Source organism: Panthera leo, chromosome A3 (genome assembly GCF_018350215.1).
Source record: "Panthera leo isolate Ple1 chromosome A3, P.leo_Ple1_pat1.1, whole genome shotgun sequence".
In the NCBI taxonomy this organism is placed as follows: domain Eukaryota; kingdom Metazoa; phylum Chordata; class Mammalia; order Carnivora; family Felidae; genus Panthera; species Panthera leo.
Window position 1 is genome coordinate 62,077,625 of NC_056681.1, and position 23,265 is coordinate 62,100,889.

Consider the following 23,265-nt stretch of genomic DNA (forward strand, 5'->3'; position numbering starts at 1 on the left):
CATGGGGGAAAAAATTGAAGAGAAAAATTTATATAAGCACACATTATGAGCATTTTGGGTCCATATTTTAAGTGTTTAAATGCTAATATAGGATCCAACCACACTGAGAATGTGTATTTGAAAGTTTATATATTAATGCAGACAGGCATCAGCTAGTTGCTGACTGCAGAGGCTGGAGCCCAGGCAGATGTTATGGGAAACAAACCTTGGGAATTAGAATTCACATCTGTATGCAAAATTCCAACACAGTGCTCATTTCTCTGCTGCCCAGGGCACTTTTGTTACTGCTGGTACACAAAAGCTGCCTGTAGGTAAGTCTGATATAAAATTCTATCCTTATGACCTATGATCAAATAATTGTCTTAATTCTTAAACTGCTACTTAAAAAATAATAATATAAAGCCGCTTTGCGGAAGAGTGTATTTTTCATTTTCATTATTTCCACCGGTGTGCCTAGGGCAAGTGATTCTTTAGCCTGGGTCTTACCCATTGAATGGTACGCTGATTGCACTAGTTCTCCCCAAGGGCTAAGCAAAGTATCAAACCAGATCATGCACGTGGAACTATAAAGTGTGTTCAGTACAAAGTTATTACACTTCTCAGGGCTCCTGTGGTCAGGAACAGTAACCACCACTTGTAATTCCAGTTCCTGTCCTTTGAACAGCCTCCAGAAAGGAAGAACCTCCTTGACACATGAATTTCAAGGATCCCCTCCCCACAAAACAGAATAGACACATTTTAGACCATAGACTTGAAGGTGATAGAGAGGTTTTCAGACAACCTTTCCTTCATATCTCAATTTGTCTATGTGACACAGGTAGCCATTTTGACAAATACTAAAATGAGAGTGCTGTATATATAATTCAATACATAGGCCTATAGAAATATGTGCACTTATAATTCCAGAGACATATACTTGCCTTTTCTCTTGTCTCTCTTTGTAACTGATTTGCCTGCTGTTCTTGTTTCCTCATATGGAACATTGGAAAACACTTGCTGTAGAATTTCATCTCAAGTGAAATACAAAAGGCATGTTAATAGCAGTGGAGGATTTTTCTCTGTAAATACCTAAACCAGTCTAGAGATACAGTTAATAAATGCTATACTCAATGGAAATTTTGAAATTATACTCTATACCTAGTCTTGGGAAGGGAAATCCCAACCCCTAAAATCATTGCTGAAAAACTGTGATTGCTCTAGATGTCTTGAGCAGTAAATATTTCCCACTAAAAGATACGCAGCTAGAAACTTTGCCCCAAATCTCATGATATTTAGTGCCACTATTTTCCTTCTTGCTCCTGTTGTCATTCTGACCCACCCCTGAGACTTCCCCAAGAGGACCCATAGATTTGTATATGGTGAAGTCTGCGGGGGCAAAAATAAAGCAGAACAGGTTTCTAAAAGTCAGAAAGCTCTTTACAAGCCGTTCCTAATTTCTCATGATTATATATTTAAAAATACATGAATCTCTCTCTTTTTTTTAAAGTTTTCAGGCTTATACTTTTCCCTTCTACTTTTGTAACTCTATCTAGGTTTAGTTTGCAAAGCCATGGAAAGAATCCTCACAAATTTCATTCATTTTGTATATATTCTGAGTCCTTTATCAAAGGCATTGGTACATAGGTGGTTGGTCTGCTCACCTGATGGCATACGTGCTTAAGAACCCCAAAAATTAACATCAAATTTACTTATTCAAAATGAGTTCTTGTCACCAGTCCCTTTCTTTTTTTTTCCACACTATGATCTCATTTATTTAAAAATAATTTCTTTTAACACAATCGATACTACCTAATTTCTATAGGTACATAGACATGCTTGTAAATGCACAATAAAAGAACTAAAAAGGTTATCTTTAAGGAGGTAGGGAACAAAGAAATATCAAATAGAACTTCAGCCTTAAATTCAATGTTTCAGTTTCATATATAAAGAGACTTGTGTAAATACTAAACTTTTTAATTCACCAGAACCAATGCTTCCCAATCAAGGTAAGAAAAGTATACTATAGAGAAAGATTCCAATTTCTGTAAAAGCAGTAAAAACAAAAACCTCTGCATGTGCATTTATGTTTTTACAGGCATGGAGAGAGAGGAGGAATGCACACCTGGATGACACAAAGGGTGTAGCAAGAAGACTATTAAATTTTTCTTTACTCATTTTTGTTCTGATTCACTAGGTCAGCTAAGCACATTACCTTTTTAAATTTTTTTTAATGTTTATTTATTTTTGAGACAACATGAGAGACAGAGTGCAAGCGGCGGAGGGGCAGACAGAGGGAGACACAGAATCAGAAGTGGGCTCGACGCTCTGAGCTGTCAGCACAGAGCCCAACGTGGGGCTCGGACTCATGAGCTGTGAGATCGTGACCTGAGCTGAAGTCGGACGCTTAACCGACTGAGCCACTCAGCCACCCCTAGCACATTACCCTTTTATTTATTTTTTATTTTTTATTTTTTGTTAAATACATTTATTTATAAGCCAAACACAACAACACCCAATTGCTTCTATTTTTCCTCCCTAACAGGATTTTATTTACAATACAGAAAACAAATAGCATTAGCACATGTACAAACTACAATGAGCAGTTCACTGGCACTTCTAAAATAGAACATTCTTTATATGCAGGATATTCTCTGGAGTCAAGTAAAGTTTGAAGAGGGCGCAAGGGACAGAAAGCAGATACGTTAGGTGATCTCTGGAGTAGCAAGGAGTTCTGACTTCTGACCAAGCCATAATAAAAATGATTAGCTTGCATTATAGTGTTGCTAATAACTGGACCACTATTATCAGGTCTTTTCAAAAAGAATGTAAGTTTCAATGCAATGTTTTTGTTTTTACTTTTATCAAAATTACTGAATGTTTACACTTGAAAAATATTATTAAAATACACTGGTTGGCTTACTTATCTACATTATTTATACCTCATTTAGACAGTTGTTGAATTTGCTTTTATTACACTGTCTAGATGTAAACAAGGTAAGGGGGGAAAGGCTGGTTTCAATAAAACCTGTTAGAATAATGCAAGAACTAGATAGTCTATATAAAAATGATTGAGAATTCTTTGCATGTGATTAGGCTACGGAACCCTCTAAATTGTATAATTCACCCTAATCCAAAAGACAAGTCCAGAATTTAGAACTGCTTATTTTTTCTAGGCCCAATAATAGCACATGTGGAAAAAAAAAATTGATTATGTTATAGCTGGGCCTGTAAGTTAGCTGGGTAATTGGCCACATTTAGGAGCTGGCTTCTTGAGGAAGCATAAGTCATGGCCACCAAAGAAATACATATTGAATGTGAGGAATTTACTATGGCATTTCTTGATACTAATGAATGATTTAAATGAAATGGTTGAAAGTGATGGTCCGGCCAGTAAAAGCACATTACCTTTTTAAAAAGGAAGTGAATATTTAAAATGAGATGTTATTAACTTAGAATAGTGTCCATTTTAGATAGTACAGAGAAGGTGAACAATCTGCACTCACCTTGTCTCCTATCCGGCAGAGGTATTCAGCCTCTGCCTACATGTCACTAGCCCCTTCCTTAAGGGATGTGTTGACCTATAAATTCTTGGATTGTTGCTCAGAGAACCTGAAAAGTTCATTGGTGTCCCAGCAATGCCAAAGCCAACATTGGCATGGTGCTGGGCAGGTCAGGAGGCCTTTTGAGGGATGATGGGATCCTCCCAAACCCCAAACCAGACACCCATCTTCACATACACTGACTCCCCTTCCACACATGTGGGGCAGGATTCAGAGACATGGTGTTCCTTCAAGGAGGAGACGTCCTCTGATTCCCAGGTGAGAATTCCTGAAAATACATGAGGGGGCAACAGCTATCTGCATCCCTTCATTCAGTCATGTTAACCTACCCATCATTCAATCAGCCAGGCACCCAGTGCAGATTTACTGCAGCCTCTTTAATAGCAGGTGTGGAGGAAGGACAAACCCAGAATTCCTGACATGGAACAGCTCCCGGAAAAAAAGGTCCATGTTCCCTGTAAAGAGATGTCCCCCTTCCAAGCAGGATTGGCAGGCATAACTTTGTGATCAGAACATCCAACAGATCCTAACCTGGAGGGAAGCATCAATGCTCACACCTCTCAGAGCTCTTTCTCAGACCAGATGTAACCCTCACTATCTACTCCTGATGCACACACACTACCAGAGAGGAGAGATTTCTTTGGAATCTGGATGGCTTCCTTCAGCAGACAGCTATGGTTTCAAACATTTTCCCTCAGTCTCGGCTCTCTGCTAAAGAAGACTTCCCTGAGCCTTATTTTGTTATTGCTGTTTTTAGATTTTAAAAATTTAAGGTGAATATATATATATATATATATATATATATATATATATATATACACACACACATATATATGTATATATATACATATGTATACGTATATATGTATATATATACATATGTATATATATACATATATATATAATTTCCATTTTAAGCATTTTAAGTGTACAATTCAGGAGCATTAAGGACATTCACAATGTTGTACAAACATTGCCACTATTTATTTCCAGAAATTTTCCATATTCTCAAACAGAAACTCTCTACCTGTTAAGCAATAACTCTCCATTCTCCCATCCCCCTGGCCCCTGGTAACTTCTATTATACTTTCTGTCTCTATTAATTTACCTACTTTAGATACATCACACAGGTGGAATCATACAATATTGGTGCTTTTGTGCCTGGCTGATTTCATTTAGTATAATGTCTTCAAGGTTCACCCATGTGTTAGCAAGTAACTGAATTTCACTCATTTTTATGAGCAAATAATACTCAATTATATGTCCATACCACATATTGTGTATCCATTCATCTGTGATGGACACTTGGATTATCTCCATACTCTGTCTATTGTGAATAATCCTGCTATGAACATTGGTGTACAAACATTTGTTTGAGCTCCTGTTTTCTTTTTTTAAAATGTATTTATTTATTTATTTATTTATTTGTTTGTTTGTTTGTTTAATTTACATCCAAGTTAGTTAGCTTATAGTGCAACAATGATTTCAGGAGTAGATTCCTTAGTGCCCCTTACCCATTTAGCCCATCCCCTCTCCCACAATCCCTCCAGTAACACTCGGTTTGTTCTCCATACTTAAGAGTCTCTTATGTATTGTCCCCCTCCCTGTTTTTATATTATTTTTGCTTCCCTTCCCTTATGTTAATCTGTTTTGTATCTTAAATTCCCCATATGAGGAATGATATTTCTCTTTCTCTGACTAATTTTGCTTAGCATAATACCCTCTAGTTCCATCCACATAGTTGTAAATGGCAAGATTTCATTCTTTTTGATTGCCAAGTAATACTCCATCGTATGTATGTATGTATGTGTGTATGTTTGTATATATATGTATATATGTATATACATATACATATATATGTGTATATATACATACATATATACATATATGTGTGTGTGTGTGTGTGTGTGTATATATATATATATATATATATATATATATATATATATATATATACACATACCACATCTTCTTTATCCATTCATCCACTGATGGACATTTGGGCTATTTCCATACTTTGGCTATTGTTGATAGTGCTGCTATAAACATTGGAGTGCATGTGCCCCTTCAAAACAGCATCCCTGTATCCCTTGGATAAATACCTAGTAGTGCAATTGCTGGGTTGTAGTGCAGTTCTATTTTTAATTTTTGAGGAACCTCCATCCTGTTTTCCAGAGTGGCTGCACCAGTTTGCATTCCCACCAGCAGTGCGAAAGAGATCCTCTTTGTCCGCATCCTTGCCAGCACCTGTTGTTGCCTGAGTTGTTAATGTTAGCCATTCTGACAGGTGTGAGGTGGTATCTCATTGTGGTTTTGATTTGTATTTCCCTGATGATGAGGGATGTTGAGTATTTTTTCATGTGTCAGTTGGCCATCTGGCTGTCTTCTTTGGAGGAGTGTCTATTCATGTCTTTTGCCCATTTCTTCACTGGATTATTTGTGTTTTGGGTGTTGAGTTTGATAAGTTCTTTATAGATTTTGGATATTAACCCTTTATCTGATATGTTGTTTGCAAATATCTTCTCCCATTCCATCGGTTGCTTTTTAGTTTTGCTGATTGTTTCCTTCGCTGTGAAGAGGCTTTTTATTTTGATGAGGTCCCAATAGTTCATTTTTTATTTTGTTTCCCTTGCCTCCGGAGATGTGTTGAGTAAGAAGTTGTTGCGGCCAAGGTCAAAGAGGTTTTTGCCTGCTTTCTCCTTGAGGATTTTGATGGCTTCCTGTCTTACATTTAGGTCTTTCATCCATTTTGAGTTTATTTTGTTTTTATTTATTTTTGAGAAAGAGAGAGAGACAGAGCATGAGTCGGGGAGGGGCAGAGATAGAGGAAGACACAGAATCCAAAGCAGCCTCCAGACTCTGAGCTGTCAGTAAAGAGCTCCATATGGGGCCTGAACCCACAATCCATGAGATCATGACCTAAGCTGAAGTCGAATGCTCAACTGACTGAGCCACCCACGTGCTCCTGAGCTCCTGTTTTCAATTCTAGTAGATATATATCTAGAAATGGAATTTCTAGATTATACAATAATGCTATGTTTAATATTTGGAAGAACCACCAAAACGTTTTCCACAGACTTCATCTTAACATTTTCACCAGCAATGCACAAGGGTTCTAATTTCCTACATCCTTCTCAGCACTTATTTCCCTTTCTTTAAAAAAATACACATTCTTTGGGCACCTGGGTAGCTCAGTCAGTTAAGCATCGGACTCTTGATTTCGGCTCAAGTCATGGTCTCAGGGTTCGTAAGTTTGAGCCCCGCATCAGGCTCTGCGCTGAAAGAGTGGAGCCTGCTTGGATTCTGTCTCTCTGCCCCTCCCTGCCTCTCTCTCTCTCTATCAAAATAAATAAATAAACTTAAAATTTTTTTAAGTAAATAAATAATACACATTCTAATAGGTGCAATGTTATCTTATTGTGGTTTTGATTTGCATTTCCCTAATGACTAGTAAATTGACTAACTTTTCATATTCTTATTCCATTTTGTATATCTTCTTTGGAAAATATCTATTCAATCCCTTTGCTCATTTTTAAATTGGACCATTTATTTGGTTGGTTTTTGTGTTGTTGTTGTTGCTTTTGAGCTATAGGAGTTCTCTCTCTACTCTAGATCTTAATCCTTTATCAGATATATGATTTGCAAATATTTAGTTCTATTCTGTGGGTTTTCTTTTCACTATCTTGATAGTATTCCTTGCTGCACAAAGTTTTTAATTTTGGTGAAGTCCAATTTATCTATTTTTTCTTTTGTTGCCTGTGATTTTGTTGTCAAAATTAATGCATCTTTGCCTAATCCAAGGTCATGAAGATCTTCTCCTACATTTTCTTCCAGAAGCTTTAGCTTTAGCTCATAAATTTAGATCTTTCACCCAGTTTAGTTTTAATTTTTGTATATAGTGTAAAGACCCAACTTCATTTTTTTGCATGTGAATACCCAATTTTCCCAGGACAATTTATTAAAGAGACTTCTCTTTCCCCTTGAACTGTCTTCACACCCTTGTTGAAAATCAACTGACCATGGATGTATGCATTCATTTCTGGACTCTATTCTGTTCCATTGATCTATATATATAGATAGCCTTATACCAGTGCCATACTCTCTTAATCACTGTAGCTTTGTAGTAAGCTTTGAAATGAGGAAGTGTGATTCTTCCAAATTTGTTCTTTGGTTTCAAGATTATTTTGACTACTTTGGGCCTACTGAGATTCTATAGGAATTTCACAATAAGTTTTTCTATTTTTGCAAAAAAAAATGCATTTGGAATTTTGATAGGGATTGCATTGAATCTGTAGATCACTTTGGGGACTATTGTCATCTTTATAATAGTAAGTCTTTAAATCCAGGAAAATCTGATATCTTTCCATTTATTTAGGTCTTCTTTAATTTCTTCCAGCACTGTTTTGTACCTGTCTGTGTACAAGTCACTTGCCTCCTTCACTAAATGTATTCCTAAGTATTTTAATATTTTTGATGTCATTCTAAATAGAATTGTCTTCCTTATTTTCTTTGGACTATTCATATCAGAGTATAGAAATACAAATGATTTTTCTGTGTTGTTTTTATACCCTGCAAACTTTCATATGTAGCTACAGAGTAAAATACCAAGCAAAATAAGTCAGTCAGAGAAAAACAAAATACCATATGATTTCACTCATATGTGAAATTTAAGAAATAAAACAAACAAGAGAAGGGAGGGGGGAGAGAGAAAGAGAGAGAGGCAAACCAAGAAACAGACTTAACTATAGAGAACTGATGATTATGTGAATTAATTTTTTAGCTCTAACAATTTTTTGTGAACTTTTTTTTGTGATCCATTTTAGATCTTTTATTTCATTTTCCTGTCTAATTTCTCTGCTAGTACTTACAGTCTATGTGGGAAGAATTGGAAAAAATGTCTTCTGCCTAATATTAGAGGAAAAACTTACATTCTTTCATCATTGAGTATCATGTGTATTTTTCATATATGGCCTTTATCACATAGAGGAAGTGCCTTTGTATTCCTAGTTTATTGAGTGTTTTTATCACAAAAGGATGTTAAATTTTAAAATAAGTTTTACTTTTAGTTGTTAAAAACACATAACAAAAATTACCATCCTAATAATTTTTTTAAATATTTTATTTTTACATAATCTCTTCACCCAATGTGGGGCTCAAACCCACAATCCCAAGATCAAGAGTTGCATGTTCCACTGACTGAGTCAGTCAGGCACCCCATTCATCTTAACCATTTTTAAGCATACAGTACAGTAGTGTTGTTTATTCAGTGTTGTATAAGAGACATCTAGAACTTTCTCATCATGCAAAACTGAAATAATATACTCATTAAACAACAACTCCCTATTTCCTCTCCCCCTACCCCAGCCCCAGCCCCTGGAAACTACCACTCTACTTTGTTTCTCTGAAGTTGACTTTAGATACCACTTATAAGTAGAATCATACAGTATTTGTTTTTCTGTGACTGGCTTATTTCATTTGGCATAATGCCCTCAAGGTACATTCATGTTGTAGCATGTGACGGAATTTCCTTCCTTTTTAAGGCTAAATAATATTCCATTGTGTGTATATCCCACATTTCATTAGTCTATTCATCCATGGACACTAGCGTTGCTTCTGCCTCTTGGCTATTGTGAATAATGCTACTATGAGCATGGTAAATATCTCTTTGAGACTTCCAATTCTTTGGGATATATAACCAAATATGGGATGCTGGGTCACATGGTACTTCTATTTTTAATTGTTTGAGGAACAGCCATACTGTTCTCTTACATTCCCAACAAGAAAATTGGATTTTCTAGCCAATATGCTAATTTCTGCCCTTTAATAAGAGTTTAATCCATTTATATTTAATGTGATTACAGATAAAGAATTAACCTCTTCTATTTAGCTATTTGTTTTTTGTGTCCTATAATTTTTTCCCCTCAATTCCTGCTTTCTTTTGGGAGTTAGTTGATTTTTTTGTGATGTTATATTTCAATTGTCTTCTTCATTCCTTTCTGTATATTTTTTAGTTCTTTTCCTTGTGGTTACTTTGGGAATTACAACTAATATTTTATTTTATTTTATTTTATTTTATTTTATTTTATTTTATTTTATGTTTATTTTTGAGATGGGGGCAGAGAGAGAGAGAGAATGTGAAGCAGGCTTCAGGCTCTGAGCTGTCAGCACAGAACCCGAGGTGGGGCTCAAACTTACAAATCATGAGATCATGATCTGAGCCAAAGTCGGACACTTAACTGACTGAGCTACCCAGGCACCCCTACAACTAACATTTTAAACTTATAACAACCTAGTGTGATAATACCAACTTGATTTCAATAGTATGTAAACACTCTGCTCATATAAATCTGCACCCTCACCTATATTGTCACAAATTACATCTTTACCCATTGTATGTCCATTAACATAAATCTACAATTACTGTTTTATGCGTTGCCTTTTGAATCATATTGCAAAAAGGAATGAAGTTACAAACCAAAATTATAATAATATTGGTTTTTACATTTACCTATGTAGCCACCTTTACCAGTGTTCATTATATTCTTAAACTTTTGACTGTCTGGTGTCCTTTCATTTCAGCCTGAAGTACTCTCTTTAGCATTTCTTACAGGCAGATCTCTCAGCTTTTGTTTATCTGGACATATCTTTTATGCTCAAAGAATAGCTTTGTCAAATATAAAATTATCAATTGACAGTACTTTTATTTCAGGACTTTAAATATGTCATATCATTTCGTCTGGCCTCCATGATTTTTGAGAAGAAATCAGCCATTAATCTTATTGAGAATCCCTTGTAAATGATGAGTAGCTTTCCCCTTGCTGCTTTTAAGACTGTCTACTTGTCTTCGGGTTTCAACAATTTGACTATAATGTGTTTCAGTGTGAATCTGTTGCACTTATGCCTGGAGTTTCTAGAGCTTCTTGGACATATATAATCATCTGACTTGGGAAGTTTTGGGCCATTATTTCCTGAAATATATTCTCTTCCCCCCTGCCACCAACTCTTCACCTCCTGGGATTTCTGTAATATATATGTTGGTACACTTGATGCTGTCTCACAGATGTCTCATCCTCTGCTCATTGTTTTTTTTTTCTTTTTTTTCTTTCTGCTCCTCAGACTGAATAATTTCAATTGTCCAAGTTCAAATTTACTTATACTTACTTCTGCCTACTCAAATCTGCTCTCAAATCCCTCTAATGAGTTTTTCATTTTAGCTACTGTACTTTTCAACTCTAGAATTTCTTTGGTTCCTTTTTATAATTTGTTTCTTTGTTAATATTCTCATTTTTTTCAAACATTGTTTTCCTGACTTCCTTAAGTTCTTTATCTCTCATTTCCTTAACTCATTAAAGGCAGTTAACATATTGAAGACAGGCTTCTATTGCCCATTCTGGCACCAGCAAGCTACACTGAGAATGCAAGCTGCCTACTCCTTGGCTATCTGCTATGGGGCTGGGGATGGAGCGTGGCAGGATCTACATGAAACACTAAAACTCACCAAAATTTACCAGTCTCTTCAAGCATTCCTCTGGGCAATGCAACCGTTCAACTAGAATCCAAGGTTCCAAAATAGTTGCTTAAGATACTTCTTGGCAGTTCAATTGTAGCACTGATGAAGAGACATATTTCTGGAGCTTCCTACCCCACCATCTTCCTTCCAGGCCTTGGTTTTCTCAAATGTTACTTGAGACACTTAGATCAATGAGTCTCAAATAGAATCACCTGGAGAGCTTTAAAACTACTGGTGCAAATATCTCATCCTATGCTGAAGAATCTGATCAGGCATCTTTTCAACAACCTCCCCAGGGGATTCTCATGCTCAAGTAGGGCTGAAGACCTGGGGAAAAGGTTTATCTCAGCCTCACGACCTCACCATCTCTACTGCTGTAGAAATCTCCTGGGCACCTTGTCAGGCAGATGTGATACAGCTGGTCTGAGGTGGGGTCTGACTCAGCACTTGCAATAACTCCCACATGGAGGCTCTGCTGCTGCTGCAGGGACCCCCCCTTTGAGGGGCACAATCCTTTCCAACTGTTTATCTTCTATGCTTTGCTTAATTTCCTGGGACTCTGACACTTCAAAGAACTGGTTCCAGCTTCAAGGCAAGCACGTTCCCTCCCACCAAAGCATCAGGTTATCTGAGAGAAAACTGTGGACAAGGGGGAGATTCTTCAAAGACAGCGTAATGACTTCACACGAGGAGATTACTTACCAAATAGTTTAGCCAAATGCTCTTCTTGATTTGAACTTGATACAAATTCAGTATTTTTCAAGCTCTCTTTTTGAGGATAACCTATGGGAAAATAAACCTTAGCTGTGTGAATCATTCATTGGATCTACATGAAACTTTTTTTTAAGTTTATGTATTTATTTTGAGAGACAGAGCACAAGCGGAGGTGGAGGGGGAAGGCAGAGAGAGAGAGAAGGAGAGAAATAATCCCCAGCAGGCTCCATGCTGTCAACACAGAGCCCAACACAGGGCTCAATCCCACGAACTGTGAGATCATGACCTGAGCCAAAATCAAGAGTCAGACACTTAACCAACTGAGCCACCCAGGTGCTCCAACATGAAATCTTTTTAAATCAATACTTCTTTGCATGGTATTTTGAGGGGAGCATCATGCACTTTACCTACTTTAGGAGAAAAAGCATCAGTTTTGGGTTCTAGTCCACCCTTTGAGTGTCTTGTGACCTTGGGCAGTAAAGTTCTGTGGAATTTGGTTTTCTCATCTGAGACTGGTGGAAAAGGAGCCAGCCACAAGAGGCCTGTGAGGATTGGGTAAGATGAAATTTGCTTATGTCATCTGTAGACTGAAAAGTATTCTCCCTTTATCATGTCCCAGTGTTATTATCTACTATGAAGTGCAATAAGTGGCACTGCGTCCAAGCCTGGCTATGCTCAATGCTCAGTTTTGCCGGGGCAGGGGGCAGGGTGGGGAGAGGGCAGGAAGGAGCAATGACAGATGGACACTTATCTCAGTGTCTTCTCAACAAAAACTTTCCCCTCCATAGGAAATGATGTCAACAAGCAACGACTTTGACCATCTTGGAAATGGGATGCCTTCTTGTTTTGGAAAACAGGGAACAATACTACTGCATACTCAGCCCTAATCCACATTAGGGTCTATGTTTGGAGGGGTCTCAGAGGGCCTGAGGCCACCTCTACCTGACCTATCGGATAAGCACCAGGAATTCCTAATGTTGTCACTGATGAATAAAAAATGAAGGTATAAATGGAAAAGCACTGAGTCAACAATGACTACTTTGATTCAATAAGTGAGAAATGTGCAGTTCTCTGGTGATGAAACATTGGTGAATTCAATGCACTTTGTTAAAAATGTGTTCCTCATATTGTGTCAGCCAAGGGAGCATTATACACATATGCCCCAAATAACATTATGCACCCTGCCCCATCATGACTACACAGTAAAATATTCACTTTAATCTGCGGCTTGTGAAATGCATGGGGAGGACTGTTAGCTCTAAAAATGGTTTGCTAATAGTTTCATAATTTCAACGTGGCATACATGCCTGGCTTATCCTGATAAATAATTATCCAATTTAAATTTTTTTCCTAATGCACACAGTGCCACATTAAAGAGTTTCTCTGTCACCTGTGTGATTTAGGTTAATGTACATGTTTTTCGCACGTGACCAGCTTCTTCCTCTCAGCTTTGGCATTTGAGCATCAGTCCAAAGGGAGAAAGGGGCTCTGTCTCTTTGTGCAAATATTTTCCAGAGGCTAGAGTGTAGGGTGGGGAGATGTGGGGAGGGATGTGGGAAGGCTTTACTATCCCAAATCAATGACCAGGGCACTCATGAACATTGAACTATAAAGTGCTGTTGAATAGAAAGTCATTACACTACTCACGGCAAGTGTTACCAGGAAAAGTGAACACCACTTGCAAATCTGGTTCTCATCCTCTGAACAGCCTGCAGAGTGAGAGAACCTCCCTGACACATGAACTTCAGAGATCACCCCCAAAATATAGTGATATTTGTACTTTAGACCACAGACTTCCATAGTTGGCAGAAGGTCATGGAGAGTATTGGACAATGTTTTCTTCCACATCTCAGTTTGGTTTTGCCCCTACATACCTTGGTTAAGAATGTTAAAATGATAGGGTAATACAAATAATACAACACATAGGTTTTATAAGTATGTACACTTATAATTTTAAAGGCATATACTTGCTTTCCTTAACTTCTTTCTTTGTAATTGACTTGCCTGCTGTTCTTGTATCATCAAATGGAACTTTGGAAAACACTTGCAGTTGAATTTCATCTCAAGTGAAGCAAAGAAAGGCATGTTAATACCAGCAGTCCAGGAAAAGTACCTAAAGTAGTCTATGAAATCAGTGAATAAAGGATACAAATGCAACAGACACATAATGTTATACTCTAAAATGCCTTGTCTTAAGAAGGAGAATTTAATCTAGCTAAATCATTTCTGAAAAATTGAGATTTCACTAGATATTCCAAAAGGAAACATTACTTACTATGGATATGAGACTAGAAATTTTGCCCCAAATCTCATGATATTTAATGTCACAGTTTTTCTTTTTGCTCCTGTTGTCCTTCTCCCCACCTCTGAAACTGCCCCCAAGCAGTCCCTCTGTACGAACAAACCTCTTTCTTATTTCTACGAGATCCGCATTATTTTCTTCCAGTAAGACCTACTACCACTTGTAGGAAGCTTCTCATAGTGAAGATCCTGTTTTGTGGCAGACACATCTAGACCCACATTCTGATTTTGTTGTTCGCCAACAGGTGATCTTGGGCAAATAACTCCATTTCTTTGATCTTCATTTCCCTCACTGGTAGGATAAAGATATGATTGTTTGACTCATAGAGGTTTTGTGAAAATTGAATAAAACAACATATGTGAAAACACTTAATAGTGTCGGTGTGAGGATCATCCTAAAGGCTAAATACTTGGAAACTGCTAATAATCATCTTATTTGTAACAATAACCCCTGATCCACTAGTAAATATTGCCTGTTTTCTGCTCATTGGAATCATGCACAAGTGGAGTAATATGTGGAGAAGGAAGAAAAAATTCATTAAATACAAAGGAAACAAAGATGCAATTAACATATGACAGGAAAAAGGATATCTGTCACAGATTCTGTAGCATTCCATCACCAGCCAATTTTGCCTCCATTGGGCCTAATAGTGATTAGAACTCAGGGACCAGCCCTTGGAAAGACACTTCCTTTCCAGCCTCCCTGGCAGCCAGGGGAGGGCTATGGGACACACAAAAGTCCTCTGGAGACTCCTGGAACCCTGGAAGAATCTTACTAGAGAGAAGAAAATGTAATGCTGGGGCTGTGCTTCCACATCCCTTTTATCTCCTACCTTGAAAGCAGATATGATGTCTGGAGCTGCAGAAGCCATCTTATATACAAGAGACACATGCACTAGTCAAGGCCCTGACCAAAGTCACTGAGCGTTGCACCAGCTTGCTTCCCTCAGACTGTTTGGAACAGAAGGAAAATAAACTCCTCCTCCTTGTTTAAGCCACTAAATTCAGATACTTCAGTTATTGCAGCCAAGTTTAAGGCAACACCTGAATGCGTCTCACTGAGATGATCCTGGCCACTCAGATTTGATGACCCATTATTATATGGAAGAACCAAGCATAAGTTCCTAAAAATCATAATGCCTGTGTACACTGGGACAAAGTGGAAGACTATGGATCATTTGTACAACTTTTTACCAAGCCCTAGCTCTACTCAGAAACCACACAAGGTGCTGGAGCTTCAAAGAGGATGGAGAGAGTGGCATCACAAAAATGGTGACATAGGAGATCATGGTCTCCATCCTCTGACACAGATTAATAATTATACAGCTATCCATGAACATAAACAGCCCTGAGAGAGTTCCACCTCAGAAACTTTAGCAACACATGGAACAACAACAACAAAAACCCTAAGATAGTCGCATAAAAAGAGAAGGAAGACTGGGGTGCTTGGGTGGCTCAGTCAATTAAGGATCTGACTCTTGATTTCAGCTTAAGTTATGATCTCATGGTCATGATCTCATGGTCTTGAGATCAAGCCCCATGTCTGGCTTCATACTGGGCATGGAGCCTACTTAAGATTCTCTCTCTCCTTCTGCCTCTCCCCTGCTCATGAGAGAAGGAAGACAGCTTCATTTTGTCTGCATCATCCCACATCCTAAACTGGCAGAGCTCAACATCAAGAGGGAACTTCCCAGCTAGAAAGATTTCTCCATGCCAGGAAAGGAAGAGCACAGTGAGCAATCAGCTTTTCCCAATCTCAACAATGGACAGATCAACTAGACAGAAAAAGCAACAAGGAAATGTTGGACTTGAACCATATTTTAGACCAAATGTACCTAACATACATATACAGAGCATTCCATCCAACAGCAGCAGAAAACACATTCTCCTGTGGCATCTGGGTGGCTCAGTCGGTTAAGCGTCTAACTTCAGCTCAGGTCATGATCTCATGGTTCGTGAATTTGAGCCCCGCATCAGGCTCTCTGCTGTCAGCACAGAACCCACTTCAGATCCTGTGTCACATTCTCTCTCTGCCTCTCCCCCACTGGTTCTCTCTCTCTCTCTCTCTCTCTCTCTCTCTCTCTCTCTTTCTCTCTCAAAAATAAACATTTAAACAAACAAACAAACAAAAACCCCACATTCTTCCCAAGTACACACAGAACATTCTCCAGGATAGATCATATATTAGATCACAAAACAAGTCTTAGCAAATTTAAGAAGATTGAAACCATACCAATGATTTCACAGTGACCACAAAGGTATAAAACTAAAAAACAATACCAGGAGGAAAGCTGGAAAATTCACAAATATGTGGAAATTAAACAACACAGTCCTGGGGGCACCTGGGTGCCTCAGTTGGTTAAACGTCTGATGTTGGCTCAGGTCATGATCCCATGGTTCGTGGGTTTGAGCACTGCATCAGGCTCTGTACTGACAGCTCAGAGACTGGAGCCTGCTTCAGATTCTGTGTCTCCCTCTCTCTCTCTGCCTCTCCCCTGCTCATTCTCTCTGTCTCCTTCTCTCTCTCTATCTCTCTCAAAAATAAATAAGCATTAAACACACACACACACACACACACACACACACACACACACACAGTGCTAAACAACCAATGGGTCAAAGAAGAAATCAAAAGGGAAGTTTAAAAAATCTTGAAACAAACAAAAATGGAAACACAACTTACCAAAACTTATGGAATGCTATAAAAACAGTTCTAAGAGGGTAGTTTATAGCAATAAATGCCCACATTAAGAAAAAAATAAATATTTGAAATAAACAACCTGACTTCATATCTCAAGGAACTAGAAAATGAAGAACAAGCTAAGCCCAAAGTTTGAAGAAGGAAAGAAATAACAAAGATCAGAGAAAAAATAAATGAAACAGATACAAGAAAAATAATAGAAAAGATAAATAAAACTAAGAGTTGGTTTATTAAAAAGATACACAAAATTGGCAAATCTTTAGCTAAACCAAGGAAAACATTGAGAAGAGTCATCTTAAATGAAAGAGGAAACATTACAACTGATACCACAGGATCATAAGACTACTATGAACTATTATACCAAAAAATTGAACAACCTAGAAGAAATGGATAAATTCCTAGAAACAAACAACGTACCAAGACTGAATCATGAAGAAATAGGAAATCTTAACAGACCAATAATGAGTAAGGAGATTGAATCAATAATCAAAATCTCCCCAGCAAAGAAAAAACCCAGGACCAGATGGCTTAACAGGTTAATTCTACCAAACATTTAAAGAATAATTAATACCAATCCTCCTCAAAAAAACTGAATAAGAGGAAACACTCCCAAACTCACTTTACAAGACTAGCAAAGCCAAATAATACATGAAAAGCCAGATAAGAAAACTACAGACCAGTATCTCTGACGAATACAAATGCAAACTTCTCAACAAAATATTAGCAAACAATTAAAATGCACATTAAAAGGATCATACACCATAATCAAATGGAATTTATCCATCAAATTCAAGGATGATTCAACATATGTAAATCAGTAAATGTGATATACCACATTAATAGAATGAAGGTGATCATATGGTCACCTCAACAGATGCAGAAAAAAACACTTGACAAAATACAACATCCTTTCATGATAAAAATGCTCAACAAATTGAGTGTAGAAGGAACATACCTTAACATCATAAAGGCCACATATGACAAGCCCACAGCTAACGCCATATTCAACAGTGAAAGTTTAAAGCTTTTCATCTAAGATCAGGAACAAGAGAAAGGTGCTGACTCTCATCATTCCTATTCAACACAGTACTGGAAGTGCTAGCCAGAGCACTCAGGCAAGAAAAAGAAATAAAAGTCATCTAAATCAGAAAAGAAAGAAGTAGGGGCACCTGGGTGGCTCAGTCAGTTGAGCGTCCAACTTCAGCTCAGGTCAGGATTTCACGGTTCGTGAGTTCGAGCCCCACGTAGGGCTCTGTGCCGACCGCTCAGGGCCTGGACCCTGCTTTGGATTCTGTGTCTCCCTCTTTCTCTGCTCCTCCTCTGCTCATACTCTCTCTCTCTCAAAAATAAATAAAGATAAAAAAAATTTAAAAAAAAAGAAAAGAAAGAAGTAAAATTATCTTTGTTTGCAGATGATATAATCTCATACAGAGAAAATCCTAAAGACTCCACCCAAAAACTGTTAGAAATAATCAATGAACTTAGTAAAGTTGCAGGATACAAAATCATAGAAATCAGTTACAATTCTATATACTAACAATGAAGCATCTGAAAAGAAAAAAATCTCAGGGCACCTGGGTGGTTCAGTCGGTTAATGGTCCAACTTCAGCTCAAGTCATGATCTCATGGCTTCTGAGTTGGAGCCCCATGTTGGGCTCTGTGCTGACAGCTCAGAGCCTGGAGCCTCCTTCAGATTCTGTGTCACCCTCTCTCTCTGCCCCTCCCCTGCTCATGCTCTCTCTCTCTCTCTCAAAAACAAATAAGCATTAAAAAAAATTTTTAATAAACAAATAAATAAATAAAATCTGCTTTAAAAAAAGAAAAGAATCTCATTCACAATAGCATTAAAAACAATGAAATACTTAGAAAAAATTAACCAAAGAAGTGAAAGATCTATACACTTAAAACGACAAGACTTTGGTGAAAAAAAGTTGACAAAGACACAAACAAATGGAAAGATATCCCATGTTCATGGATCAGAAGAATCAATATTGTTATAATGTCCATACTATCCAAAGCCATTTATAGATTTAATGGAATCCCTATCAAAATCCCAATGACAGGAGGCCTGGGTGCCTCAATCAGTTAAGCGTCTGACTCTTGATTTTGGCTCAGGTCATGATCTCACAGTTTGTGGGATTGGGCCTCATTTGGGCTTTGTGCTAACAGCGTGGAGCCTGCTTGGGATTCTCTCTCTCTGTCTCTGTCTCTGTCTCTCTCTATGCCTCTCCCCGACTTGCGCTCTCAAAAAAAAAAAAAAAAAAAAAAAAGTCCCAATGGCATTTTTCACAGAAATAGAAAAATCAATTCTAAAATTCATCTGGAACCACAGAACACCCTGAATAGCTAAAGCAATTCTGAGAAAGGAACAATCCTGGAAGCACCATACTTCCTTCTTTCAAACTATACTACAAAGCCTTAGCAATCAAAGAGTATTGTATGGCATAAAAATAGACACATAGATTAAGGGAATAAAACTGATAGCCCCCAAATAAACTATGCATATATAGTCAACTCATATTTGACAAGAAAGCAAAAAAAAAAAAAAAAAACAAAAAAAAACAAAAAAAAAAAACTCAATGGGGAAAAGATAGTCTCTTCAATAAATGGTGTTGAGAAAACTGAATAGCCACATGCAAAGAATGAAAATTGACCATTATCATACACATCTCACAAAAAAATGACTCAAAATGGATTAAAGACTTAATAACTGAAACCACGAAATCCTAGAAGAAATCATAGGAGAAAATTTCCTTGACAGTGGTCTTGGCAACAATTTTTTGGACATGATATCAAAAGCACAGGGAACAAAAGCAAAACTAAACAAGTGGGACCATATCAAACTACAAAGCTTTTGTACAGCAAAAGAAAATATCAACAAAATGAAAAACAGAATGGAAGAAAATATTTGCAAACCATATATCTGATAAGGGATTAATATCCAAAATACATAAAGACCTCATACAACTCATAGAAGAAAAATAAATACAACTTTTAAATGGTCAGAGGAATTAGATGGACATTATTCCAAAGAAGACATAAAAATGGTCAACAGATTCTTGAAATGATGTCAACATCACTTATCATCAGGGAAATGCAAATGAAAGCCACATTCTCACACCTGTGAGATTGGCTACCATCAAAAAGACAAGAAATAACAACTATTCATGTGGATGTGGAGAAAAAGAAACCCTTATGCACTGTTGGTGGGGATGTAAATTGGTACAGGCTCCATGGGAACAGCATGGAAGTTCCTCAAAAAGTTAAAATAGAACTATCATAGGATCCAGCAATCCCACCTCTGGGTATTATCCAAAGGTAATGCAAATAGGATCTCGAGGAAATATCTGTATTCCTATGTTCACTGCAGCATTATTCACAATTGGCAAGATATGGAAACAATCTAAGTGTCTATCAGTGAATGAATGGATAAAGAAGAGGTGAGATAGATACAGATACAGATCTATAATGAATATTATTCAGCCATGGGAAATACTGTCTTTTGCAACAACATGAATGGACCGTGAGGGCATAATGCTAAGTGAAATAAGCCAGACAGAGATACACAAATACTGTGTAACTTCACTTACATATAGAATCTAAAAAACTCAAACTCATAGAAACAAAGTAGAATGGTGATTGCCAGGGCCTAAGGGGTGGGGAAAATGGGAAGATACTGATCAAAAATTACAAACTTCCAGTTACAAGATGAACAAGTTGTGGGGATCTAATGTACAACATTGTGTTTATAGTTAATGATACTGTATTATATACTTGAAAGTTGTTAAGAGAGTAGATCTTAAATGTTCTCACCACAAAAAAGAAATAATTACGGGATGCAGTTGGAGGAATTAGTTAATACTACAGTGTTAATAATTTTGCAATATATATGTATATCAAATCACCATGTTTACACCTTAAACTTAAACGTTATATGTCAATTGTATCTCAATAAATGTGGGAAAGGATACATAAAGTAGTAACGAAATTTTTGTGAACCATTTATCACTGTGAGCCATATAGCATTGTTTGAGGGTAAAATGTGGCCCATGTTCAAAATAATAGGACTGAAATAAACATTTGGAACTCAAACTGTACAAAGAAATGTAGGGGTGCCCAGGAGGCTCAGTCGGTTAAGGGACCGACTTAGGCTCAGGTTGTGATCTCGCGGTTCGTGAGTTCAAGTTCTGCATAGGGCTCTGTGCTGACAGCTCAGGAGCCTGGAGCCTGCTTCGGATTCTGTGTCTCCCTCCTTCTCTGCCCCTCCCCAGCTCATGTTCTGTCTTCCTCTGTCTCTCAAAAAAATAAACGTTAAAAAAAAAAGAAATGTATAATGGTTGACTTATAGATAGTAGGCACTGAATGGTTAGATATTTTAAAGAAAACACAAACAAAGCAGACTGAGACCTGCTGCCTGGTCTGCACCCCTGAGCCATCCAGGCACATGGGAGAGACAGAAGTACACACAGACACAATCGAACACACTGACACAGCTGCACAGAACAATATGACAAGCTGGAAAACCAGCTCAGCTCAAGGCAGCCAGAAGGCAGGCAGTAGGCTCAGCAGACTGAGAAGTAGTGGGCCCTGCCAGGTGAGCTCTGGATCCAGTTAACCATGATATTTACTGAGTCACTCCTGTACATAGATATCGGGCATCAGTAGACTACACTCTGGTGCCATAGTGATGTCAGCAATCCAAATGGGTCAGTATGTGACATGCAGGGACTAGCTTCCTGGGACACTAACTGGATGAGCTGCAAACATCGTAAAAGTCTTTGAGGTAGTCCTGGAAGGGCTGCTGCAGACTGAGATCCCACATGACACATCCTGTGCCTCAGAGAAGAACCTGCAGTGAGGGAGGGGCTGACCCAGAAAATTCCAAGTCTCATCAGGACTTCCCAGGACATGACAAACCCCAGGGGCAAGACTATCCCCAGACAGTTTCAAAATTCATTTATAAATGTTGTGTATGAAAACTGTATCTATAAAAATTGGGTGGAGCCTGGGGAGGGCAGGGAGAATAACAGATTGCATAAGTTCAGAAAACTCTTCCCTTATAAAACTGTTAGTAATTTTTCATAGTTATATATTTTTGAAATATATTAGATTGATTGATTGATTGATTGATTGATTTAGAAGGCTTCAGGCCCAGCATGGGGCCCAACGTGGAGCTAGAACTCACGACCCTGAGATCAAGACCCGAGCTGGTATCAAGGGTCTGATGCTTAACCAACTGAATCATCCAGGTGCCCCAAGTTTTCCTCCTTTTTAAAAGATGGTTTCTATCTGTCCCTTGGGGACGTTTTATTTTTCCCTTCTAAGTTTACTTTGCTAGGCCACAGAAAATAATCATCACAAATTCCATTGATGTGGCATTTATTCTGAGTCCTTTTTCTTTCTTTCTTTTTTTTTTTTTAATGTTTATTTTTGAGACAGAGAGACAGAGCACAAGTTGGGGAGGGACAGAGAGAGAGGGAGACACAGAATCTGAAGCAGGCTCCAGGCTCTGAGCTGTCAGCACAAAGCCCGATGCGGGGCTCAAACCCACAGACTGCAGGGGCGCCTGGGTGGCTCAGTTGGTTAAGCCTCAGATACCTTGTCAGGCACCTTGTCAGGCAGATGTGATACAGCTGGTCTAAGATGGGGTCTGACTCAACATTTGCAATAACTCCCACATAGAGGCCCTGCTGCTGCTACAGGGACCCCCCCCCCCTTTGAGGGGCACAATCCTTTCTAACTGTTTATCTTCTATGCTTTGCTTAATTTCCTGGGACTCTGACACTTCAAAGAACCAGTTCCAGCTTCAAGGCAAGCACGTTCCCTCCCACCAAACCATCACGCTATCTGAGAGACATCTGTGGACAAGCATGAGACTCTTCAAAGACAGCCTGATGGCTTCACACGAGGGAGGTACCTACCAAACAGTTTAGCCAAACCTTCATCCAAATTTTTTGAACTTGATGAAAATTCAGTATTTGAGCCTGTGGGGAAATAAACTTCATCTGTAATTAAATCTTTCATTTGATCTGCATGTATTTTTTAAAGTTTATTTATCTTTGAAAGAGAGAGCATGTGTGCATGTATTCTTAAATCAATACTGCTTTGCATGGTATTTTGAGGGGAATATCATGCACTTTACCTGCTTTAGGAGAAAGAGCACCAGACTTGGGTTCTAGTCCACCTTTTGAGTGCCTTGTGACCTTGGGCAGTAAAGTTCTGTGGGATTTGGTTTTCTCATCTGAGACTGGTAGGAAAGAAGCCAGCCCCAGAGGCCTGTAAGGAGGGGGTAAGATGAAATTTGCTTATGTCATCTGTAGACTGAAAAGTGCTCTCCCCTTATCGTGTCCCATTGTTATCTACTCTGAACTGCAATAAATGGCACTGGGTCCAAGCAGGGTTATGCTCAGTGCTCAGTTTTGTTTTGTTTTTTTTTTTGGGGGGAGGGGGGCTGCAAAGACAGATGGACACATATCTCAGTGTTCTCAACAAAACATTCC

General features: G+C 38.1%; 1 protein-coding gene across 6 annotated transcripts in view; it reads right to left on the reverse strand.

The window, feature by feature from the left end:
- Positions 1 to 23,265, reverse strand: part of CA3H2orf92 (chromosome A3 C2orf92 homolog) — a 47,801-nt gene that overhangs the window by 10,948 nt on the left and 13,588 nt on the right. For 5 of the 6 annotated variants that reach the window (XM_042932071.1, XM_042932070.1, XM_042932067.1 and 2 more), the window contains 4 exons: positions 22,687 to 22,749; positions 13,735 to 13,824; positions 11,752 to 11,832; positions 921 to 1,010 (listed from right to left, as the gene is read on the reverse strand). In XM_042932071.1, coding sequence (XP_042788005.1) covers positions 921 to 1,010; positions 11,752 to 11,832; positions 13,735 to 13,824; positions 22,687 to 22,749 — 324 coding nt within the window. The remainder of the gene's footprint in view (positions 1 to 920; positions 1,011 to 11,751; positions 11,833 to 13,734; positions 13,825 to 22,686; positions 22,750 to 23,265) is intronic. The other variant, XM_042932072.1, reaches the window with a different exon arrangement.